This window comes from Vicugna pacos, chromosome 5 (genome assembly GCF_048564905.1).
Source record: "Vicugna pacos chromosome 5, VicPac4, whole genome shotgun sequence".
Taxonomy (NCBI): domain Eukaryota; kingdom Metazoa; phylum Chordata; class Mammalia; order Artiodactyla; family Camelidae; genus Vicugna; species Vicugna pacos.
The window spans coordinates 96051749-96073070 of record NC_132991.1 but is presented as its reverse complement, the minus strand read 5'-3'; the positions used below and the strand labels follow the sequence as shown (position 1 = coordinate 96073070).

At 63.3% G+C, this 21322-nt stretch overlaps 2 protein-coding genes across 3 annotated transcripts in view; one reads left to right on the top strand and one right to left on the bottom strand.

Moving 5' to 3' along the window:
- The window catches only part of CROCC2 (ciliary rootlet coiled-coil, rootletin family member 2), a 61494-nt gene extending 59014 nt beyond the window's left edge, over positions 1-2480 (bottom strand). Inside the window, exon 1 of the mRNA XM_072960693.1 lies at positions 2268-2480. Within this exon, the coding sequence (XP_072816794.1) occupies positions 2268-2348 (81 nt within the window). The 5' untranslated portion in view covers positions 2349-2480. The remainder of the gene's footprint in view (positions 1-2267) is intronic.
- Positions 2481-7249: 4769 nt separating this feature from the next.
- On the top strand, positions 7250-16080 carry MAB21L4 (mab-21 like 4). Of its 2 annotated transcripts, none has more exons than XM_072962008.1 (5): positions 7250-7880; positions 11530-11755; positions 13449-13575; positions 14485-14841; positions 15614-16080. In XM_072962008.1, exons 1-5 carry the CDS (start codon positions 7397-7399, stop codon positions 15704-15706), a joined length of 1287 nt encoding a protein of 428 aa, XP_072818109.1. In that variant the 5' UTR covers positions 7250-7396; the 3' UTR covers positions 15707-16080. The 2 variants fall into 2 exon arrangements, with proteins under 2 accessions (XP_072818109.1, XP_015098957.1); XM_015243471.3 differs by having other exon boundaries at positions 13422-13575.
- The last annotated feature ends 5242 nt before the right edge of the window (positions 16081-21322 follow it).

Genomic DNA, 21322 nt, shown 5'->3' with positions numbered 1-21322 from the left:
AACAGCAACACATGGGCAAGGCCTTTCTGTTGAGAGCAGTGTTGAATAAAATCAGCAAGAGCTTAAATGGAAGAACGGCTTCTGCTCATGAATTGGGAGACTCACTGTCATACAGATGTCAGTCCTCCTCGCATTGACCTGTGAGTTCAGTGAAGTCCCGTCAATGAGCTGAGCACACACCCCCAAAATTAGAACAGCGACAAACCCAAAGAACCAAAAAGCAACAACAAACACACAAATTGATGAAACAGAAGATGGAAACGCCATAGAGAGGGCCAACAGTGACCGTGTCACAGACGGAACAGAACGTGTCACTTCCGGGCTACCAGCTCGTCCCTGCCCACCAGGACTTTCTTGGATTTCGCGCCAAAAGCCCTGGCTCCTGGGTGACCGGGTCTCAGACCCCTCAACCCCAGGGAGGGGGGTCATCTTGCTTCAGACTCTCAGACTTCAGAAAGACAGTAAGAAGATATTGGGAACAACTTTGAGCAATCAATTGGAAAATGTAGGCATAATGGACCAGTTCTTAGAAAAATGCTGCTGATCAGAACCGAACCCAAAAGAAAGAGTCTGAAAATTCCTGAAGTGTCTGAGTGAGCTGGGCCGGAGTCACTCGTCGTCCGCCCCGGGCTCCTCTGCACACCGGCCTGCCCCACCTACTCCGGGGCTGGACTCTCAGAGAACCGGCTCTACGGGTGGGGCGGGGGCCGGAGGTGAAGGGGGTGCGGAGAAAGGGCCAGGGGGCAGCAGCTCTGGCTGGAGGGAGCTGGGTGTCAGGGGCACGGTCAGGTCTGGTCCCACACGTGCCCCAACCTGTTCAGGTCCCTCGGCCTCCCCTCTGTAGCTGGAGGGGCTGGAGGGCCCCTCCCACCCTGCCACCCAGCCTGGACGAGCCTACCTGGGCATCTGGCGGCGCCCGCCCACCCGCCACTCACCCCGGGGAAATTGCCGTGCGATCTCAATCACCAAGGCGCCCCGAGGGTGGCCGGGCGGGCAGGGCGGACCTCAGCCCGGGCTCCCCGTGGCTTTTAGATGACAGTTTCCCACAGGCAGTGGGACTCTGGGGGCAGCCACGTTTGCCAAACACTGACGCCCACGGCCGGCTGTCAGCACCATCCTGTGTCTCTCCTGCAAACCAACGCATAACCACAGCAACTTGCTTCAACTCTCGAGCCTCTATCTTCCTGGAATCCGAAGGGGCAACAGAACCCTGACGGACTGGCCAGGATGCCTGGCGTGGGAACCCCGCCTCCCCCCCCACGGTCTGCCCCGCGCTCAGGACCTGGGGGAGCCGAGCCTCAGGGGACTGGACAGAGCAGGTCGCCCCGCCTCGGGCCACCTCATCGCTGTGTCACCTGACTCGTCTGCTGCCCTCGTTGTGCTCTGTGTGTGTGTGCACGGGTGCACGGGCAGTGACGCCACCATGGTATTTAATCACAGCTGTGGGCAGTTACTCTTCCCCGGTGACCTGTCTGTTGACACAGGGCCAGGTCAACCCCCCACAGCGGAGTTTCGAGGTTCCAAGAACAGGGTTAATGAGCAACTCTGAGCCAGCTAGTTCCCAGGGCTTCACCGGGATCCCTGAGAGGCAAGTGGGGGCGGGGACTGCCTGGCTGTGGTGGCAGAGTCCGGTGTGGCAGTGGGGGCGCCGACGCGTGCTGGCAGGCCGGGCGGTGGGCTGGCTCTGGGGAGAAGGGAATGAAGGCGAGAGGGGCGTCGGGAGTAATTCCCCGTCACTGCTGCTTCTGCTGTTTTGTTAGGAAGGTGGGTGCTACCTGGGGATTCGATGTGGGCACAGACCAGTGGGCAGAGATGCCCACACCTCTCCAGGAAATCCCTTCATGATTCCCACACTTTGCCACAAAGAACAGTGAATTACATCCCAGACTGTCAGTGAGGGAGGGTCCTCTCTCCCTCCCCAGCCCAAATGTGTCAGCAGCCATGAGCCTGAGGCGCAGAGAGGGGTACTGACTGGCCGAGCTCACACAGCATGGGTCAGGGAGCCTGGGCCTGCGGCTCTGGTCTCCGGGCCCCCAATTCAGTCTCTCCTCAGGCCCCTATCCCAAGTCGAGTCTGCACGTATGTGCACCTGTGTGTGTGACTGTGTGTGTGTGTGTGTGCACGTGTGCTTGTGCTGACCACGTGAGCATGTGGAAAGTGCCCCTTGGAGTTGGGGGGTGGGGGGTGGCCTCTCCGGCAGGGTCCCTTCCCCCCAGGTGCCCTGGGGGCCCAAGCAGGAGGTGGCGGAGGGCAGCCACACCACTGACCTGGATCACGGCGTCCAGCCCCAGCTGGGACCGGCTGGCGGAGTCCCCAGCGGCAGGCTCACTGGAGGCGGAACTCATCATGGGCGGAAGTGCAGGAGCCGAGAGCCAGCAGGGCCTCTGCTCCAGGGGAGTGTCCTCCTGGGACCACGGCCGGGACGTCTCTCAGTACACCGGCCCCACTCCCAGGCAGCCCCGGCTCCTCTCTGTCCTGGGCGCCCAGCTGCCCTCTCTGGGTTGGCGGCAGCGTGGCTGACTGAGCCCAGAGGCGTTGCTGCAGCAGCACGACGCTGAGGGCTCGTTTCCCTGGAAATGGGAGCGCAGGCCCTGTTGCCATGGGGACCAAGGAACGCTGTTGTCTGGAAGCTGATTCCCTGGAGACCTGGAGACGCCCTGGGTGAAGCCGTCCACCTGATATCGACCGCACCCGGGGAGGGACTGGCCTCTCCCCCAGGCCCCCCACCCTCTGGGCAGTTGCCCCAGGAGGGGCTGTGTGCTTGGTGGCCACACATGGGGTGGAGGTGGTGAGCAGAACACTGGTCCTCCTGACTGAGAATCACAGCCTAGGACTTCTCCCCTGGCCTGGGGCTTCGGCAGTGTGATGGCCTGGAGCAGGTGGGCCAACTGCGGCCTGCAGAGGGGACGCCACCTGCCCAAGGACCAAAGCAGGGCCCTCCTCCTGCCTTGCACTTGGAAGCACCTTCTGGAATCCGATTCCCTCCGAACCCTTCAGGGTGGCCTGCCCGGTGGGTAGAGCGTTTCGTACCTGCCGTGTGACGTTCACTTCCCTGCACCCGAATCTTCCCAGAACCACACGAAGCACCAGCAGCAGGCCTCCCAGCTTACTGTCAGGGGCGGTGATGGGCGAGGCGAGGGGGTGCCTGACCATCACTGCAGACACAATGCTGTCCTTCCCAGCCTGGTTCCCCCGGGGCCTCTGGACTGAGTCTGGCACCAGGCACTCAGTCTGCGTCCCTGCCTCACTCCCTTCCCCCGGGCTCCTCGTTCTAAACTGGACTTCCCCAGCCGGGCTTATGTCCACGGGGTCCCTCTTGGAAAGGAGCAGCCCCTGGAGGGGTGGGCCCTGCAGCCAGGAGGGACTGCCTTTCTCATGAGAGGAGGCCAGTTCAGGGGCCCTGGGGAGGGCGTGTGTTCCCAAGACTCCCAGAGACCTGGGGTCTTTTGAGGCAGCTCAGGAGAGCAGAGGCGGCCTGTCGGGCAAGGCCAGAAGGGACCAGGCAGCAAGGGTGGACACTTGGTAGGTGAGCATGTGATCTGCTCCCAGTGCTGCTGGGGGGAGCCCGACAGGGCCAGGCCACTTCCTCGGAAGTGAACTACTCAACGGGGTGCCGGAGCTTAAAGGACGCTCCCCCGAGAAACGCCTGGTGTCCTCGGGCCACCATCCCCCACCCGACCCCGCCACCCCGGGGACAGCCGCAGGGGTGCCCCGCGCAGGCACAGACAGGCCAGGCTCTCTGGCCAGACACAGCCCGGCTAGATCCGCAGGGCTGGGCGGGGCTCACTGGACGGCTCCTGGGGACCGACAGGGGTGGTCGTAGGCTGCCCCGGCCCTGGTGCCTCTGGGGCGTCCGGAGCTCCCGTGGGTCCTGAGGAGCCTGGGGCCGGGAGGAGGGGCCGCGCAGCATCCTGGCTCCCCAGCTCCTCCGCGGCGGGCTTGGGGGCTCCGTGCAGGGTGTTCGGGTAGCGGCTGGTGAGAGGCTGCCGTTTGGTGTGACCGTGTGTGAAGGTCACTCAGATGAGTCCAAGTAAGACTCCGCTGGCCTGAGAAGAGGCAAGCTGGTGCCCCGTGGGGGCTGCGATGGGCCTGCCCGTGCCCCTCCCTCCCCACCCTGACACCCGCCTCGGCCTGGTCTGCCCTCTTGAACCTCGTGGTGGAGCCGAGCAGCTGGCACACTCTGGCCCCAGCCCACCCCCTCCTCCAGGATGTCTACTCTGGCTCCCGCGGCCCGGCCCCCTCAAAGCTCCCGCAGGCCCCATGCTTTCTACCCAGGCCTTCACTGCCTGGTGTCTGTGCTCGTGGCTTCTCGTCCTGGCCATCAGTGGACTAGAAGGAGAGCCCTCAGGGCAGGACTGAGCCCTGGGCCTGGGCAAGGCCCCCAGGGGATGTTCTGGAATGAGTGGAGGGGGTGGTGGAGGTGCTCAGCATGTGGGGGGCCCTCTGTGGGATGGGATGGCTGGCAGTGTGGGCCCCCAAGAGGACCAGGGCTCTCCTGACCCACACCCTAATTGGCTCTGATGGCTGGCGCCCTGCACCCTGAACCTCTCCCTGGGACTTGGAGAATGTGATCAGGGTCCCTCACCCACAACCACTGCCCAACACATAGCTGCCTCCTTGTCTGTGCAGAGGAAGGCCCTCCACGGGTGGGTCCTCGCTGCATTTTGTCACTGAAGCAGGGGACCTGGCTGGGTCTCCCTCACCCCACCATGCTTGCAACAACAGGTCACCTACAAACTGTCCTGGGAGAGTCCCGGCATGCTGGGCCCACGTGTGGACAGGGGCCCCAGGGCCCGCCGAGGAGTGGGCAAGCCGAGCCAGAGCCCAGCCGGCCTCACCCCTTTCTGTCTCCCCTTGGCCCCAGAAAGCACCAGAATTTGCCGCCTCTGACCCAGACCTTCCCGAGAGGAAGGGACCTCGAGACTCGCACGAGAGCACGGATGTCCCCATGCCAAGGCCACTCCGGCCCCTGGTCAGCCTCTCTCGTCCCCACCCTGACATGGAATTGGGCCTGCCGTGGACGGGACATCGCCCTGACATGTCCTCCGAAGCCGGTTCACAGGCAGGGCATCCCAGGAAGAGGGCGGGAGGCCATGAGGAGCGGGGCTGCTGGCTGCAGGCCCCGCTTGAATTGGCTGTGGGATCTGACTGGCCTCCGGGCCCGTCCGTGCTCCTTCGGTGGGTGACTCCATGCCCTGGGCACCTGCGCCTCCCCACATACCCAGGAGACAGCTCTCCGGGCGGCCAGTGTGGCGGGAGGGCCGGAGAATGCTCACGGAGGAGTGGCCTCTGCCGGCAGCTGTGGCCCAGCTGAGCCAGGTTCACAGCTTCTTTGGGGTGTGTCCCGTGCAGGTGCTGGACAGGAAGCGGGTGTGAATTCTGCTGTTGTACCAAAATGCAGCCCTGTTCCAGACACTGGCTGGGGCGCAGACTCGGGCACCGCCCAGGACTGCTGATCTGTGACAAGGCTGATGGTCCGGCTGCTGGCTGGCCGCGGGCCACTGGCTGCTGTCTGCCTGCATGTCTGTGCCTCACAGCCATGTGTCCATGCCTGAGGCCTGGCCACGGACAGCAGCGGAGGCCCTGTGCAGGGAAGTTGGATCAGGGGTGCATTGGGAGACTCATGTTTAGGGACACTGCCAGGTCAGCCTCTCGGGGTCACCCGAAGTGTTCCCTGGGCACACGTCCTGTGGGAAAGGTGTGCCATCCCTTCCCTCTCTATCCCGCTCTCGGGGCCTCTCTGGGCCGCCAGTCCACTGCCCGGAGACCACAAGGGGCATCAGCCCTGGTTGGTGGGGTTCCCAGAAGGGGTAAGTCCTGAGACGCTCCCCAGGAACAGAGCCCACCCTGTGTTCTTCCGTTCAAAAGGGTTGCCCGAGGATGCTGCCGTGGGCAGGGGTTGGGTGCCCAACTCAGGGGCACGAGGACAGAGCGAGGTGCCGGCGGGGCTGGAGGAGGGCGGAAGTCCTGTGGCTTCTTGAACCTGAGTAGCTGCCTTGGGGAGGGGCAGCTGTGCTCTGGGCGGCCCGAAGACAGGACTGGGCCAGGCTGGAGGACGGAAATCTGTTTCCTGTTTGGCTGCGTCATAGGCGGCGCTACAAGGTGGGGAGCTCCCTGCGCTGGGAGGTGTGGGAGCGGAGACCTGCTCCCTGCGGCTGCAACTCCTCAGAGCGGCTTCCAAGCACCTGGAAATGAGTGTCTTGAGCCCAGTTCTGCCCGCAGCTCTGATACAGGATCAGCATCCTGGGTGTCTCAGGCCTGTGTTGGGGGGAGGCCAGGGCTCCCCCCGAGGGCTGTAGGTGTGGTATCTCTCAGACACCTGGCCGGGCGCTGTCTCCACGTTCGCTGTTTGCAGCCACTCCAGTGGCAGAGCACGGATGCACGGTCAGCCTGGTGGGGCCAGCCTGGCCGGGCCAAAGGTTGGAGGGGTGGCTTCCCCTTGCTGGTTGGGACTTGCAGAGCCCTGCAGGGAGGCAGGCTGGCCTGGGCAGAGCGCCCGGGGCAGGAGCTGGAGGGGGCCAGCCGGGTGAGGCTTTCCAGCCTGGCCAGGCGAACCCAAGGGGACGTCCCTGGAACCAGGCTTGGTCCAGCTCTAGGTCCAGGTGGTGATGGCTCCTCTCAGGCAGAAAAGCAGGCAGGGTGGGAGGCCGGCAGCCCAAGAGCCTGAGGGCCCAAGACTGGGGGCCTGGCGCTGGACATAAGCCCTGCAGGGGGAGGAGGCGGCTTTCACACCTGGACCTCAGAAGGACCACGTTTGAGGCTCCCTGCTCTGCGAGGGGGACGTCCAGGTTGCTATGGAAGCACAGCCCGGAGCCCTGGCCCTCAGGGAGGCTGCTGGGAGGTGCTGGGTCACCCTGGGGCAGCCCTGGCTCTGCCTCACCTTTCTCAGCTGAGCAGCGGGAATGCCGAGTGTCCCCCCTCGTTCTGGGGGAGGCCCCGTGTCACAGAGGCATGCTGTGGCTGCTGCTACTGCGGGTGGGCAGGCGAGCACCAGGCGCAGGACAGCAGGAGGAGCGGGCCCAGGAGGGGCGAGTCCCGGCCCGGGTGGGCCCTGGGCCTAAGGCATGGAGTCGGTGTGACGGAGGGAGGAGCCCCATGAGGCCTCCCCGTGGTGACCAGGCCCCGCCTCCCTGCCCAGCGCTCCTGTGACATCCCTAGTTGTTGGTGACTGACTCACCCTCACCTCAGAAGCCTGGGCCAAGGGCAGCTATTTAACCCGCTGCGCCCCGCCCGCCTGCCTGCCAGTCGCGCTGTGCACTCCTTGGGGAGCTGGGGCTCCAGCTGCAGACCTGCTCCTCTCCTGCACCTGCAGACCTGCTCCTCTCCTGCACCTGCAGACCTGCTCCTCTCCTGGGCGGGTGCCTCTTTCCAGCCCATCGGCAGAGCCGGCCCGGCCATGGACGTGCAGGTGCCCCTGTGGCACCACTATCTGCAGGCCATCCGCTCGCGGGCGGCACCCCGGGCGCAGGACTTCCAGCGTGCAGAGAACGTGCTGCTCACGGTGCTGGAGCAGGTGCGCAGCCTGGACCCCCGCTTCCTCGTGGACTACTCCCAGGACCTGGAGGCCTTCCAGTTTGCCCTGCGCTCCTCAGAGGACCCGCTGGACGTGGAGGTGCCCCTGCAGGTGGACGCCGAGGCCCTCCTGGTCGAGGAGGTGGGGGCCGCTGCGGCAGGGGATGGTCCGGCATGCTACCGTCTGGGCGTCCCTGGGGAAGGGGCCGGCCTGGAGCGGTGGATGACGGACGACGTCTTCAGCGCCTCCTCGGAGGGCAGGGCCAAGTGCTGTGGCCACATTGTGCCCAGCAAGGTCCTGCATGTCCTCAGGGACCTTCTGGTGGCAGCCATCGTGCACTGCAAGCACCACAGCCTCATCACACCAGGTAGTGGACCGGGTCACTCTGTGCGCGCGTCTGTGTGCACATGTGTGATGGCAGTGTGTGTGTACAGACGTGTGGTGGCTTGCTGTGCACGTGTGCACATGTGTGCCAGTGCAGGGTCGTGAATGCAGGTATACGTACACGTGTGCTTGCGTGTGAACATGTGTGTGGGGGGTGTGCATGTATGCACAGATCTGTTTCAGTTCATGGCTTGGGTGCTAATTGGTGTCTTGGGCCCTGGGCAGGCTCTGTGCTCAGGTGCTTTCAAGTGAGCCAGGGGTCTGGCCTCCGTCTCTCCTCTGGGTGCCTTGCCGATGTGCTCTGCTGTCTGGTGAGCCCTGGGGTGGGCAGAGCTCCTGGCAGACCCAGAAGTTGTGGGTTTCTTTCCAGCAGGGGCTGCCTGGACCATGAAGGTGCTGGAAGGACTGGCCAACCAGTGCAGGGCCCGGGACAGTGGGGACCCTGGGCAATGAAGCCCGTCCTCCTGAGGGTCAGGGCAAAGATGTGGGTGGTCCTGGCCGAGGATGGGCCCTGCTTCCCTTGGGAGGGGACGGGCGTGTGGCAGTGGTGGCTGCCACCTGGTATTCGTCTGGCCCTCACGTCTGCTGTGAGGTCAGCAAGTGGAGGTGGTCAGCCCACCTGAGGGACAGTGACCTGCCCTGGGCTGCCCAGCGTGTGAAACTCAGGTCTGGTCGCACATCTGGGCTTGGGCCCGCCTGGTGGCTTGGGGACCTCAGCTACCTGGGCCCACAGGACCAAGCTCTCCACCTGGGTGCTTCCTGTGGGTTCTGGGGAGGCCGGGCTTCTGTCCGCAGGCTGATGTGAGGGATTCAGAAGGGGCTTTATCTCCCGGGCAGAAGTCTTCTCTCACCCTAGAAAGGTGGCTGCCAACGCCGGTCCCTCTCCAGACCTGGCTGGTGACCTGGGGCAGGTGGCCACCCTCTCAAGGTAAAAGCACCCTTACAGGTCGGCTGGACCCTGTCATTGAGCGCTCCTAGAGCCCAGCCCCGCGACACCGTGTCCGGTCATTTTCTGAACCTTTTAATTACGGCAGGCGGCTTGGTGGGGCTGTTCTGTCTCCTTCCGTCCCACCTGGCCCTGCCCTCTGCGGGCCCTGTGCCCCCCCTGGAGACAGACCCGCCAGTTGGGGTGAGCTTGAGGCTCTGCCCAGCCCTGGTCTGAGCTGCCAGGCCCCTATTTCCCCAGCCACTTGGGTCCCCCAGGGCCCCAGGGGCTGAGGAGGCTGGGAGCCACACCCAGGGCCAACCTCTGCAGGCAGGGAAATTCCAGGCATTGTTTCCTGACACATTCCTTAAAAGGGATGCCGCAGCCCCAGGTGACAGGCTCAGGCTGCCCCCACCCTGGGAACCGGTGAGACCGGGTGGGGGCTGAGGTGGGGAGCGGCTGGGAGGGTGACAGGTGTGGCTGGCTGCCTTCCGAGCCACCTTTTGGTGAACGAAACGTGTGACCAACAGTAGATAAGGACACGAAAACACCCATGGCGGCTTTACCTGACAGGTGCCTCAGACGCTGAATGGGGGGGCGGGGATCACTGAGCCCCCTTCTCCCTTTAATCGATGGGGGGACTGAAGCCCAAGTGGCAGGGCTGGGGCCTGCCCTGGGCTGGTTCCCAGGAGGTGCAGGAGACTGCTGGGGAGGGGTCTGTGTCCCAGGTGCCGTCTCCTTCCCACAGGACTCCCAGGGTGGTGGGCGGCCCGGGGGGGCTGTGCAGGCTTTCGGAAGGTAGGGACCTGGCTCTCACGCTCACCAGCTGCAGGAACCTTTCTCCACGGCACATGCTGGGGACTCGCTTTGCGACATGAGGACACGAGGACAAGCTGTTGAGCCCCCGCTGGTTGGCCTCCCGACCTCTGACCCAGGCACCCTCTCTGGGAGTGCTGGGGAGGGCAGGGGAGGCTGTACCACGCCTGGGCTGGTGTTAGTCCGTAGGGCGTCCCTCCTGCTCCCCTGGGAGATGCCCGCTCAGCTCCCCTCCTCTTTACGTGCTGTTCATTTGTTTTGGAGGAAAGGACTGGGCCCTTTGGGGTCTGGGTTAGGGCAGGGCAGGGGGCCGGAGGCATTTCAGCTGGAACGTGCAGTCCGTGGTGTGCAGGAGGAGACAGGGTCTCGTGCAAGGACTGGGGTGGCCTTTGGGATCCAGGGCCTCCTCCTGGACGCACCTCCCGACTGTGGCCTTTGGGGCCTCTGTGTGTTCAACCCTGGAGCCCAGCCCTGCCCTTCCCCTCAGCAGCCCTTCCTATGAGGTGAGCCACAGGCAAAGTCTGAGATGGGGGCTCCTGTGCACAGGCCTCACTGGGGGGTTCTCAGGGAGGCCTCCAGGGAGAAGGAGGGGCCTGGGAGGAGCAACGGGCCTGATCAGGGGAAGCCTGGCCCCGCCCCTGAGTGCTGGGGTGCAGGAGCCCACAGAGGCCGGCCCCCGGCCCCCAGGGGCCCCTCACTGGCTACTGGCTGCTGGGAGGCGGGTCCCCTTGGTAAGGTGGCCCAGCAGCAAAGCTCGTCCTCTGCAGACCCGCCAGCATGGGAGGCGGGGGGTAGGCAGGAAAGGGGTGCTGGGCAGTAAGAGCGCCCACCCTGAGGCGTTTCCCAAGGACTGACGGGGGCGCCGGGCACAGCCTCAAAATCGAGCCACTTAGAGATGTGTTCGAGGCCTGTTGGAGGCCTTCCTCCAGGCGACAGCTTCTGGATCTTAGAGCCGCCCAGGGCCTCAGGGCACTGGAGGAAGGGCCTGTGGGAAAGACCAGCCCCTCCCATGTGGGACCCCCCCATCCCTGGGTCAGGCAGGCGGGGGCCCTCAGATGCAGCCGTGGGGTGGCCCCTGCCCTGGGCGGAGCTGGTCCTCTGAGCCATGCGCTCCTGGCCCAGCCCGGGGTGCCGGCCCAATCCTGCCAGAGGCAGCCGTGGGGAGGGGGAGCCTGGGCTGGGGGGGACCACGGGCACCGGGATGGAGCCGTGGGCAGGCTCAGGAAGGCCTGGGGCGGCTCCGCCAGCAGGCTCAGGCCTCCAGGGTGTGGGGGCGAGGGAGACAGACCATGAGGCTGCTTCTAACCTGGGCACTGGTAGGAAGACCTCAGTGCAGATGCTGCGAAGTCACTAAGCTGAGCAGCACTCTCACTGCGTCAGTCAGTCAGCGTGCGTGGCCTCGTAACAAGTACTACAGACAGCGGGGCTTAAACCATAGAACCTACTTCCCCAAAGTTCTGGAGGCCGGAAACCTGAGGTCAAGGGGTCTGAGGATTGGTTAGCCCTGAGGACTCCGGGCTTACAGCAGCTGCCCTCTCACCGTGCCCGCGTGGCCTCTCCTCTGTGTGCAGAGCCCTTCTGTCTCTCCTGCCGGGACAATCTCACTGGAGTAGGCCCACCCTAATGGTCTCATTGTACCGAATCACCTCTTAAAAGGCCTCATCTCCAGACACAATCACAGCCTGAGGTGCTGGGGGTTAGGGCTTCCACACGTGAATTCTGGGGAACACAGTTCGGCTCGTAACAGCCATGCAGGTGTGTGCGGGTTCCGCTGGGCCCGGGCCTGGGCTGGGGCTGGGGCAGAGAGGGTTGCAGGGGGAGGGAGGCCGAGGGGGCAGCAGGGCGGCGGAGCGCTCTGGCGGAGGCTGGCATGACTGGCGGGTTGTTGCAGGTTCTCTGAATGCGGACAGTCTGAGGGAAGAGCAGCTTCACCTGTCCCTGCTGGTGTCCAGCGGCTGGAGAACGATCCGCTTCAATGTCATGCCTGTGGTGCGGACGAGGCACAGGGTGCCAGCCCTGGAGGGGGCCCAGCTGATGCCTGGGTTCCCCGAGGGCAGCCTGAAAAGGATCACTGGCCAGGAGGTGGCCCTGGTGCCGGCCAGTGCCGAGCACTGGAGGTAGGATGCACCTGCTGGGTCTGTGGGGTCTTGGGAACCTGGCGGGAAGGGACCGCCACACCCTGATCCCCTCGCTCCAGGCAGGAAGCCCTGCGGGGTCCCCCAGCCTCTGCCTGGGGCATCTGTACAACACTGGTATCACTGGGGTCTCAGGAAATTTGGGATCTGACTGGAGTGCCTGCTACCCCGCTGCCAGCTTTGTCCCTCTTGGAGCTTCGGGGAGGGTGGAGCTGTGCTCTCAGGACCCAGGGGGCTGAGCTGTCAGGCTGTGAGGAGGGACGCAGAAGTGCAGACCAGACCCTTTGTCCCTCGGCCCAGCGCCTTCATTTTAGGAGAGAAGGCAACAAAGAGGTCACGTGACTCACCCAGGGTCACGAGGGTTCCTGGGGCAGCTGGGAGGGGTCCCCAGGGAGGACGGTCAGAATCTAAGGAAGGGAGTCATCAGGGTCTTTGCTGGCATCTTCCATCTGGACTGCCCTTCCCAGGTGCCTGTCCCCCTCCCGTGAGACCCCACAGGTGGTGTTTAGCCCCCACCCCTGCCCTGCTCGCCCCGGGTCCCTGGTTTCTGCCCCAGTAGCCTGCGCTTGGTAAGGACGGTCTGTCCCTGCAGGGAAGGAGGGCCCCCGAGTCAGCGTCTGTGAGCGGGTGGGGGGCACAGAGCAGAGGCTGTGCCCCACTGGAGTCCTCAAACTCGGGGCTGGGGACTGAGGTCCATGCAGATCTGACGCTGCTTAGCCAGCACCTGACGTGCAAGGTCGCTGCGATGGGACACTTCGGGGGATGTAGCACCGCTGAAGTAGCAGGGGTTGCTCTTACAGTTGAGTTAATTCTTGGAAGTGGAAGACATTCGTCCTGCCCTTCAGTGGCCTCCTGCCCCCCGGGAGCCCCCCGGGAGTCCCAGCAGGGAGCTGTGAGCCCGCTGGCCCCCAGGGTCCCCATTTGAGCCACCTCTGCATAAAACAGGGGCTGCGTCCAGGCTGACAAAGGGCCGCTGCCCACAAAGGAGGGAAGGGCTGAGCGGAGCAGAGTCGTCTTTTCAGAAGTAAATGGGAAAATGGCCTTTCCAGCACCCCGTCCACCACAGACTCCTGAGGACTGTCCAATACGGAGGCTCCACGGAGAGTGGGGCCCACAGGGCACTGTCCTCAGTGTCCACCCTGCAGGCCACTCAACAAGCCCCCCTGCTGGGTGGCGCCCCGTGCTGTGGGCGCCGCCGGAGGGGCAGATTCCGCGTGTGCGGCTGCCTGGTGGAGGCTGGGCTTCCCAAAGGGGTGTGGAGTGAAGGGTCAGCCCAGCCAGGCTGGGTGGCTCCACCCATGTCCCTGCCCAGGGACCAGGAGCCACTGCTTCACCCCAGGCGGGTCAGAGTGGGGTCTTCCTGTCCACACAAAGAGGACCCGGGGCACCCTGCGTCCCTCCGTGGTCTGGGGCCTGGGCATCTGCGTGGAAAGCGGACATTCCACACTTGACAGCCCACAAGGGCAGTTCCTGAGAAGCACATGGGGAGAGCTGAGTGCAAGGGGCGAGCACCCGTGGTGGCCGGGGCTGTCCGGGGGGCTCAGAAGCTCCTGATCCTACAGAGGCCACAGAGGCTGGGGTGGGGGGATGTCCTTTTGGGCGTCCGCGGCCGCCTGGCTCGATGTGGTGTGTCTGTCTGGGCTCCCAGGGTCTCCACTGACCATCTGCTCACCAGGCTGCTTGGCGCGCTGGGCTCCCTCCGGGGCCACCGCCTGGATAGCCTCTCCATCCTGGACCGAGTCAACCACGAGAGCTGGCGGGACAGCGGCCAGGGCCCAGGCCTGACCTTCGGCCACCTGAAGGTACGCCCTGTGGCTCGAGGGCGCCAGGGGCTTGACCCGCCCCACCCCGCGTGGCGGTGAAGGGGAGGCAGCTGGGGCTGCGGGGTCTGGGGCCTCCGCCTGGAATGAGCCGTGGGTGAGGAACGGCGGTGGGGGTTAGGGAGGTGGCCGACCTGGGGCCAAGATGGCTCTGCAGTGAGTCCCATGGCCCACTCACTGTCCCTCTCAGCCTCTAGACTCACCCTTGAGGGGCACTAGCTTCTGAGAGGGTCCCTTAGGGTCTCATGCACTGTGGCCCCCGAGCCCACAGTGAATGAGGAGGCTGGTGGAAAGACAGGATGCATCAAGGCAACTGTGTGACAGGAGAGGGGCCCTAGTATCCCATACTAGGGATCAGGGGGAGGAGAAGGTGCCTGGGGGCCAGGTAAGTCCATTCTTGTGGCTTTGGATGTATTATGTGCCCAGGCATCCTGGGCACACAGACTAGGGCTAGGATGATGCCTCAGGGTAGGGCTCTTTGTGTAGGGCTGCAGGGTATGTGTAGGAGTTCAGTGGAGGGTGGGTCACGTGGGAAAAGCCCAGCGGATGAGTGCGAGCCTCAGAGTACCCTGAGAGGAGGCTGGGGTGGGGCACTGGGAGAAGAGAGGCTCCAGGATGATGGCGGCAGGCAGGGCAGGGCTGGGACTCAGGCCAGGCCTGAAGGATGGGGAGAGGTGCCGGTGGGGCAGGGGCTCTGAGGGTGGGGGTACAGGGCGGGGCTGGGACCCAGGGCAGGCCTGAAGGATGGGGAGAGGTGCCGGTGAGTCGGGGTACAGGGCAGAGTAGGGAAGGCTTTGATGAGGGTGGTGGGCTGCAGACGGCCAGGTGTGAGGGGGGTGCCAGGCCACACCCCACACTCCGGGGGGCCTGACCCCGTGGTCCGGCCTGCAGACAGTGCTGCTGTGGGCCTCGGTGCTCTTCCCGGCGCCCGAGGACTGGGCAGAGCTGCAGGGCGCTGTGTACCGGCTGCTGGTGGTGTTGCTCTGCAGCCTGGCCACCAGGACGCTGCCCCACTTCCTCCACCCCGAGCGAAACCTACTGCAGGACGCTGGCTTGGACCTCAGCACCCTCTACCAGCGCGTGGAGCTCTTCGCCAGCCAGCCCGAGGCCTCCCTGCGCATCCACGTCACCCACCTGGGCCGCAGCACCCCGCCGCGCATCGGCAGCGGGGTCAGGGCACTCCTGCAGCTACCTGCCAGCGACCCCACCTACTGGGCCACCGCCTACTTTGACGTCCTGCTGGACAAGGTGGGCGCAGCAGCAGAGGGTGGCTGGGGAGGGAGCCCTGGTCCACTCTTCCCAGTCAGGACCTGAGGAAGGGGGGTCGGGTCAGTCCTCTGGACAGCGAGAGTGTCTGTCAGAGAAGACGTGATGCCTGGGGGTCAGATGAGCCGGGAGGAGAGGAGCCAAGGGCCAGTCTCTGGGAACCAGGGCAGCATGTCTTAGCCTGCCCCCATAACCCACCAGAACCACCCCCAAACCCCCTCTCGAAGAATGCCCAGAGCCCCACCGGCCCACCCTGGGGCTCCGCTCCTTGTGAAGGTGGGTGGCTGTCCTGGGCCTCGTGCAGCTTCCTGCTGCAGCCCTGGATGCGGGAGTCCCACGGCCGTGCCCACTGGGCCTTTGACCGCTGTCCGCCGGCTGCCCCTCCGTGTACCCTGCCAGGCCCCCCCTCCTCCACCCCACAGAGCCCCTCCAGCTCCTGTCCCCGAGGGCCAGCTCCCACCCTCACCCCAAGAGCCAGCACAGGCTCCTTCCAGGACACAAGGGCCAGGGGTGGTGGTGGCAGGAGAGGTGATGCATACTTGGTCCCAACAAGCTCCCGGCGGGGCTTCCTCTGCGTCGGGGCCATCCAGGCAAGGCCCCTAGCGGAGAGGGCCCTGGCAGGTCCACCTGCAGGCGAAGACCCCGAGGTGGGAGGCCCAGTGGTCAGGGTCTGTGTGATGTCCCACACTGTGCTGGGGCCCTGTGATGGCCCCTGGGTGTCCCTGTGACCCCTCTGCCCCTGCCCTGCCCCCAGTTCCAGGTTTTCAACATCCAGGATAGGGACCGGATCTCGGCCATGCAGAGCGTCTTCCGCCAGACCAAGACTCTGGGCGCTGGGGAGTGCTGAGCTGCGCGCCTGTCCCACTGCCTGCCCCCACCTGGCTGCACTGCCCCAAGGGGCCCCTGAACACCTGGGGGAGGCACTGGGCTTCACCTGCGTGGGTAGGGGGTGGTGGAGGGACCACCCGCGCCTGGCCAGGGTCAGCCCCTGGGGGTCTGAGAAAGCAGGGCAGTGGGGCTCCAGAGGCCCTGGGATGAAGGTGCCACGCCCTTCGTGTGACCCCTTGTGTGCCTCGGGCTGATCCATCCCTTGTGGTGTCGTCAAGACTGAGAACCGCGTGTGCAGTGAGACTCGAGCTTGTCCCCACCTGCATCGTGTGCTGCCCCGCGCGGTGAAGTCCCTGTATCTGATCTTGAATAAATCAGTGTTCTGCACCTACACAGTGGAGATGACACTTACTGCCTTTATTTTTAGCAAGTTTTTATTTTTATTTATTTTAATTTTTATCTTATTTTTTAACACTTTTATTGTGGTATGACTCCTACTGCCTTAAAAAAATTTTTTAATAGAGGGACTGGGACTTGACCCCAGGACCTCCTGAATATTAAGCAGTGCCCTCCCACTGGGTTCACCCTCGCCGGCACAGACCACTTTTTGTATGTCGACGTGGACAGTGTCTCCTCTGGAAACAAGAGAGTGGAAGCAGCTTGTGTGCCATTTCAACCCTCCTCCGTTCTCCACGAGTGACTCCCCGCTCCCCGCATCCTCGCCTTCTGGTTCATGGGGGAAAGTGAGACGGCAGAGGGGACTCCCACAGCCCCACTGCCAGCGGCACTGGTGCTGCCGTGGTCCAAGCACCCTCCTGTGCATGGGGGCGCTTCTCCTGGTGCCCGGTGCCCCCCACTGCCCCTTCTCCCTGCCCTGTTTCCGCACCTCCACTCTCATCAGCTCGCCCTGCGGGGCTGGTCACACTCAGTGTTTCCCAGCAGCAGGCTGCTTCTGCTCTTCACTCTCTCTGCCTCTTAGTGATATCGCTCTGCAGCTCTGAGCCCAGGGCCACAGCCTGCGGTCCTGAGAAGGGGGCAGATAAATTCAGCAACGGAACGAACGGACCGCAGAGGTAGACCTGCACTGGTCAACTGACAAAGGAGCCAAGTCAGTCAGAAGGGGAGGAAGTTCTCTGAACAAACACTGGAGCCGGGCAGGTGTACACAGAGACGAACTGTGACCCCTATCCACTCCACGCACAAAATCAACATGAGGTGGGCGGTAAGCCTCACTATAAAAGCTGACATGACGTAGTTTCTAGAAGAAAACATGGGAAGGTATCTTCAGGACCTCAGAGTCGGCAAGGGCTTCCCAGGGAAGGTAAAACAGCACAGACTAGGCCAGAAACTCAGGAGCAACTAGGAACTCAGAAGCACTATTTCAGGTCGTCTGGCCCTCTGGGCTGCCACGCGGACCGCAGCTGCCATGCGACCGTGTCTGGGCCATCCCATTAGTGCACCTCTGCTGGTGGCCGCGCACACGTAACTGAAGAAAAGACATCTTTGAAAAGCTGTGCGAGCACTTTGGTGGGGTCAGCTCCTAGGTCCAGCGCTGCTGGGGAAGGTGCACTCGTGGCCCTTTGATGCGTCCTGCACCCTGCTCTCCCAGAGAGGAGTGTCTGTTTGCTCTTCCCCCAGGGGATCTGCTGGGGCCTCTGCCTCCTCACGTTGTCACCAGGGCTGGTTGTCACCTGACTGAAGACCCGCCGGTGTGATGGGGACCAGTGCGGCCTCCACAGTGCGTCTGCCTGCCTGTGTCCTCACCTCAGACGAGGAGCATCTCCAGCACACGCTGGCCGCCTGCACTGCCCCTCACTGGGACTGCCCGTGCGCTCTGTTTCTGCCTAGAACACCGGGGTTGGGACCACAGCGATGTGGAGCCTGTCTCCGACCTCGGGTCATGAGGGATGCTTTTCCAGGTTGTGGTTCGTCTTTCCAGCTGTTCTTCTGGGCTTTTGCTTGTTTTGTTGATTTGTTTGGTGGTTTTGCCGCAGGAGGTGCTAAGCATCTCCCTTCTGCCTTCTGGCGGTGGTGTCACTGGGGAACAGCAGTGTCTACCCCGAGATTATGCAGAGTTACTAAAAGGGCTTCATTTCGCACATAGCATCTTTAATCCACCTGGATTTCCCTTTCAAACAACAAAAATGCTGTTTCAAGTAAAAACAATATATGGGCTTACAATATATGCGCAGACATCAAGAGCCCCCTTTTGTAGGGTTTCATTGATGGGGAACATCCAGGAGAGGTGAAGACACACAGAGAGAGAGGACTCGGGGCTGTCAGGGGCTGGGGGGCTGGAGGGTGGAGGGGGTGGGGGAGAGCGCGTGCTCTGGATCCAGGGCTTTCCTCTGAATGCAACAGTCTGAAGCCAGACAGCAGTGCTGTTCGCGCGTGGGAGCCCGTGGTCGGGGTAACAAAGTGTAACAGACCCCAGCCGCTTGTCACCTTTAGGAAGAACAAACGTGCTTTGCTAGAGGCGCCGCTGCATCCGCACGCCTGTCTCCTTGCCGTAAAAAGCGGAGACAGCGCCTTGCTTGCATAGTTGAGGTTCCAGCTTAGGGCTGCTTCCAGTGGCAAAGCCGTGGTGTGTCCCTTGCTATAAACGCAGGACACGCTTGCTTTAAGCACGAGTCCATAGTTCAGGGTTTACTCGGCTCGTTGCTGAGCGACGACCCACGCCCTCAGCTGTAAACGCTGGGCGTGCTTCCTGCCTTTAGGTGGTCTAACCCCCAAGACGAGCTGGTGGTCCGTTTTGTAGTCAGCTTCTATGTCTGAAGAGTGTCCCTTGCTCCCCTCCCTCCATGACTGCCCTGAGGGTAAATTGACCCTTTGCACCCACTGTGGATTTTACAATCTCTACCTGATCCTGCGTTTCCGTAAGCTCCTGCGTTCCATGACACAACTGTGGTATTTTCTTTGTGCACAATAAACATGGGAGTGTTTGAGGGGCTCTGGGGGTTGGTCCACGACTCCCTCTCGCTCTCCTGACTTTCCAGAGTCTCGAGTAATTCATTCCGTCGCGGTGGGACTTCTGCCAAACGGAGCCCACAGTCACACAGCATTGTGAATGCATCTAACGCTCCTGAAGTGCATGATTTAAAAGGGAAAAAGTATAAATTTTATTACTGCAAACTTAAAACATAAAAATAGCGGATCCTGTAAATGACATGAAAGAAAAAAAGGAAATTACAGAAGAACCCAACCAAAACGACACCAGGGGAGGGGAGTAAGTTTGGGTGGCGGAGCGGATTGATGGTGGGAAATCGGAGAAGACGGTCCTGGTGAGTGCAGAGGGGGCTCAGCCTGAGGCGTGGTGATGCCTGAACTGGCTCTGCGTTGCCTAGAGGTGCAGGTGCGGGTGCGGGAGGAGCTGCAGGAGTGAGGGCAGGACGAACTGGACCCGGTCCTGGTTCTCCTGCAGGCGCAGGCACAGCTCCTCCTCGCCAGTGTGGTGTTTCCGCCTCTCTCTCTGGCTTCCTGCTGGATCGGGATCTTCCTTTTTTGGGTCTTCCCCTGCCCTGCCTCCTGTGGATGTATATCTGTTGGAAGCAGAGAGAGCTGTCAGAGAGGGGAACAGTTTACCACGTGCCTCCCTTTCCATGTGCCTTTTCAAGGACAGACATCTTCCCAGAGCCTTCCAGACAAGTCCCACCCAGAACTGCCCACAGGATGTGTTCTGTGACTGCACTCCACCGGACGGGTGGTCTCAGGCCCGTCTCTGCTCTGGTCCCCAACAGCACCTCTGGGACTCCTTCCTGTGTGGCCCAGCCCTCGCCCCTTCCTCATCTGCACACATGCACCCAGCCCTGCCCTTCTCACACTTGGGCTCTGCCACAGTGGGCCCCATGTCCTCCAGATGACTCACGGGGAGGTGGGCACGGTGCTCCAGGTCGGAGCCGGGTGTGCTGAGCTGCCCGTCAGCCCTGGGCAGGACCCCGGGGAGTGGGCTGGGTGATGTCTGGGCAGGAGGCCGGCCCCGTTCATCTCTGGGCCGTGGTCCTGGGGACCCTTCCGTGTCCACACTCACCCAGAGCCTGTGCTGGCCCTCGGCAGTGTGGCACAGCAGCCCCTCACTTGGGGAGGTGGACTGGGTGTCCCCGTTCACCAGCTCCTCTCTGATCTGTGGTGTGGGGCTTTGCAATGACAGTGACCAGCAGCCAGCCTGGCCTGGAGGTCTCAGAGCCCTGCCTGGCCAGTATCACCACTGCCCACTCGACCCTCTGCTGCCAGATCAGACTCAGATAGTCACCTGGGAGGATAGTCACCTCGGTCTGCTCAGATAGTCACCCGGGAGGGAAGGGACCCCCAGAGGGCTTGGGCTCCACCTCTGGCAGCAGGGCCTTGCCCCGGCTCTCCACATCCCAGCCAGCCAGCTTGGACCTGGGTTGTGGGCATGACCGGCCCTCCAGGCCTCTGACCCCTCCTCAGCCTGCTCTTGCTTGAGGCAGACCTCCCCACATGACCACCCCACCTCCACCACCCAGGAAGGAGACGTAGAGCTCCCTGGCTGGGAGCCGAGTGGTGGCCTGGCCTGGGCGGGCCTGCCCTGGGGCTCCCTGTGTTACCTTTGGGTCCCTCTGGGCAAACGGCCAAAGGTGTCTGGGGCAAGACCTGACCCAGTGTCTGCAGCGTCCGGCAGAGGCCCTCCCCGCAGGCTTTCCTGAGGCTGTGGCCTCGGGATATTGGGACACAACAGAACATGTTTGTTTGGGTGTCTCCACCCAAGTGAGCTGGGTAGGGGGCTTCTCTAGAGAGTGGGTGCCCGGTGGCCTAGGTTCCAGGTTCTCTCCCCAGTGCCCACACCTGGGTCTCTGCCAGCGGGGCAGCCAATTCAACGCCCCCTTCCCCGGCACACACAGTCACCAGCCTACGTGGGGTGTGGGGTCCTTCTCGGCAAGCGGGAGACCCTGCCCTGCCTTCCTCCCAGAGGTTCTTAGGATCCGTGTGGACCCGGAAATGTGGACATGGCTGTGACCGGCTGAAGGCTACTGTGTCCAGAGGAGGTCAGGGGCTGGTCTGGTGTGAACCTTTTGAGAAAGGAGAGACTGAGAAATCTGGCTCAGGCAGAAACCCCAACGAGGGGCTGGAGCTAAGGGGCAGAGCATCAGAGGGAGCCACGCTGAGGAGGGGGAGGGTGCTGGGGCTTGGGGGCCGCCCTCAGGCACACTTGAGGGCCCAGCGGCCTCGGGGCTGAGGCCCTCCCAGACGTGCACGCCTGCACTGGCCTGGGTGCCTGTGGTGTGTCTCTCCCTCCTGGGGCTCAGTCTTGGCTGTGTGCTTGTGGGCATGTTGGTACCTGGTCCGTGTGGGCCGTGGGGGTTCCACGGAGGTGGTCTGCGAGGACGTGTTTTGCATGTTCAAGGTCTGGGGCCAGAGTGTGCAGTGACAGGGCCCCCAGCCCAGCTGACATAGCCACACACCCCATACTGCATCCCTGGGGGGCCCAGGTGAGGCTCTGCCCCCCAGGGCCCCCAGCTGCAGTGCACTTGGGAGCAGCAGTGCTCGGTGCCCCCACCACACAAGCAGCGAGGGCAGGCAAGCAGCCGGTTCTTACGGACCGTTTGCAGAAGGCCAGGGACCTGTGGGGACTGCCGCTCGCTGGGGGTGCTGAGGAGTCTGAGGGCAAATGGCCCAC

Coding starts and splice junctions, on each gene's coding strand:
- MAB21L4 (XM_015243471.3), top strand. CDS start 7,397: ATGGACGTGCAGGTGCCCCTGTGGCACCACTATCTGCAGGCCATCCGC. Junction 7,881..11,529: donor CCACAGCCTCATCACACCAG/GTAGTGGACCGG, acceptor GGGTTGTTGCAG/GTTCTCTGAATGCGGACAGT. Junction 14,842..15,613: donor TTGACGTCCTGCTGGACAAG/GTGGGCGCAGCA, acceptor CCCTGCCCCCAG/TTCCAGGTTTTCAACATCCA.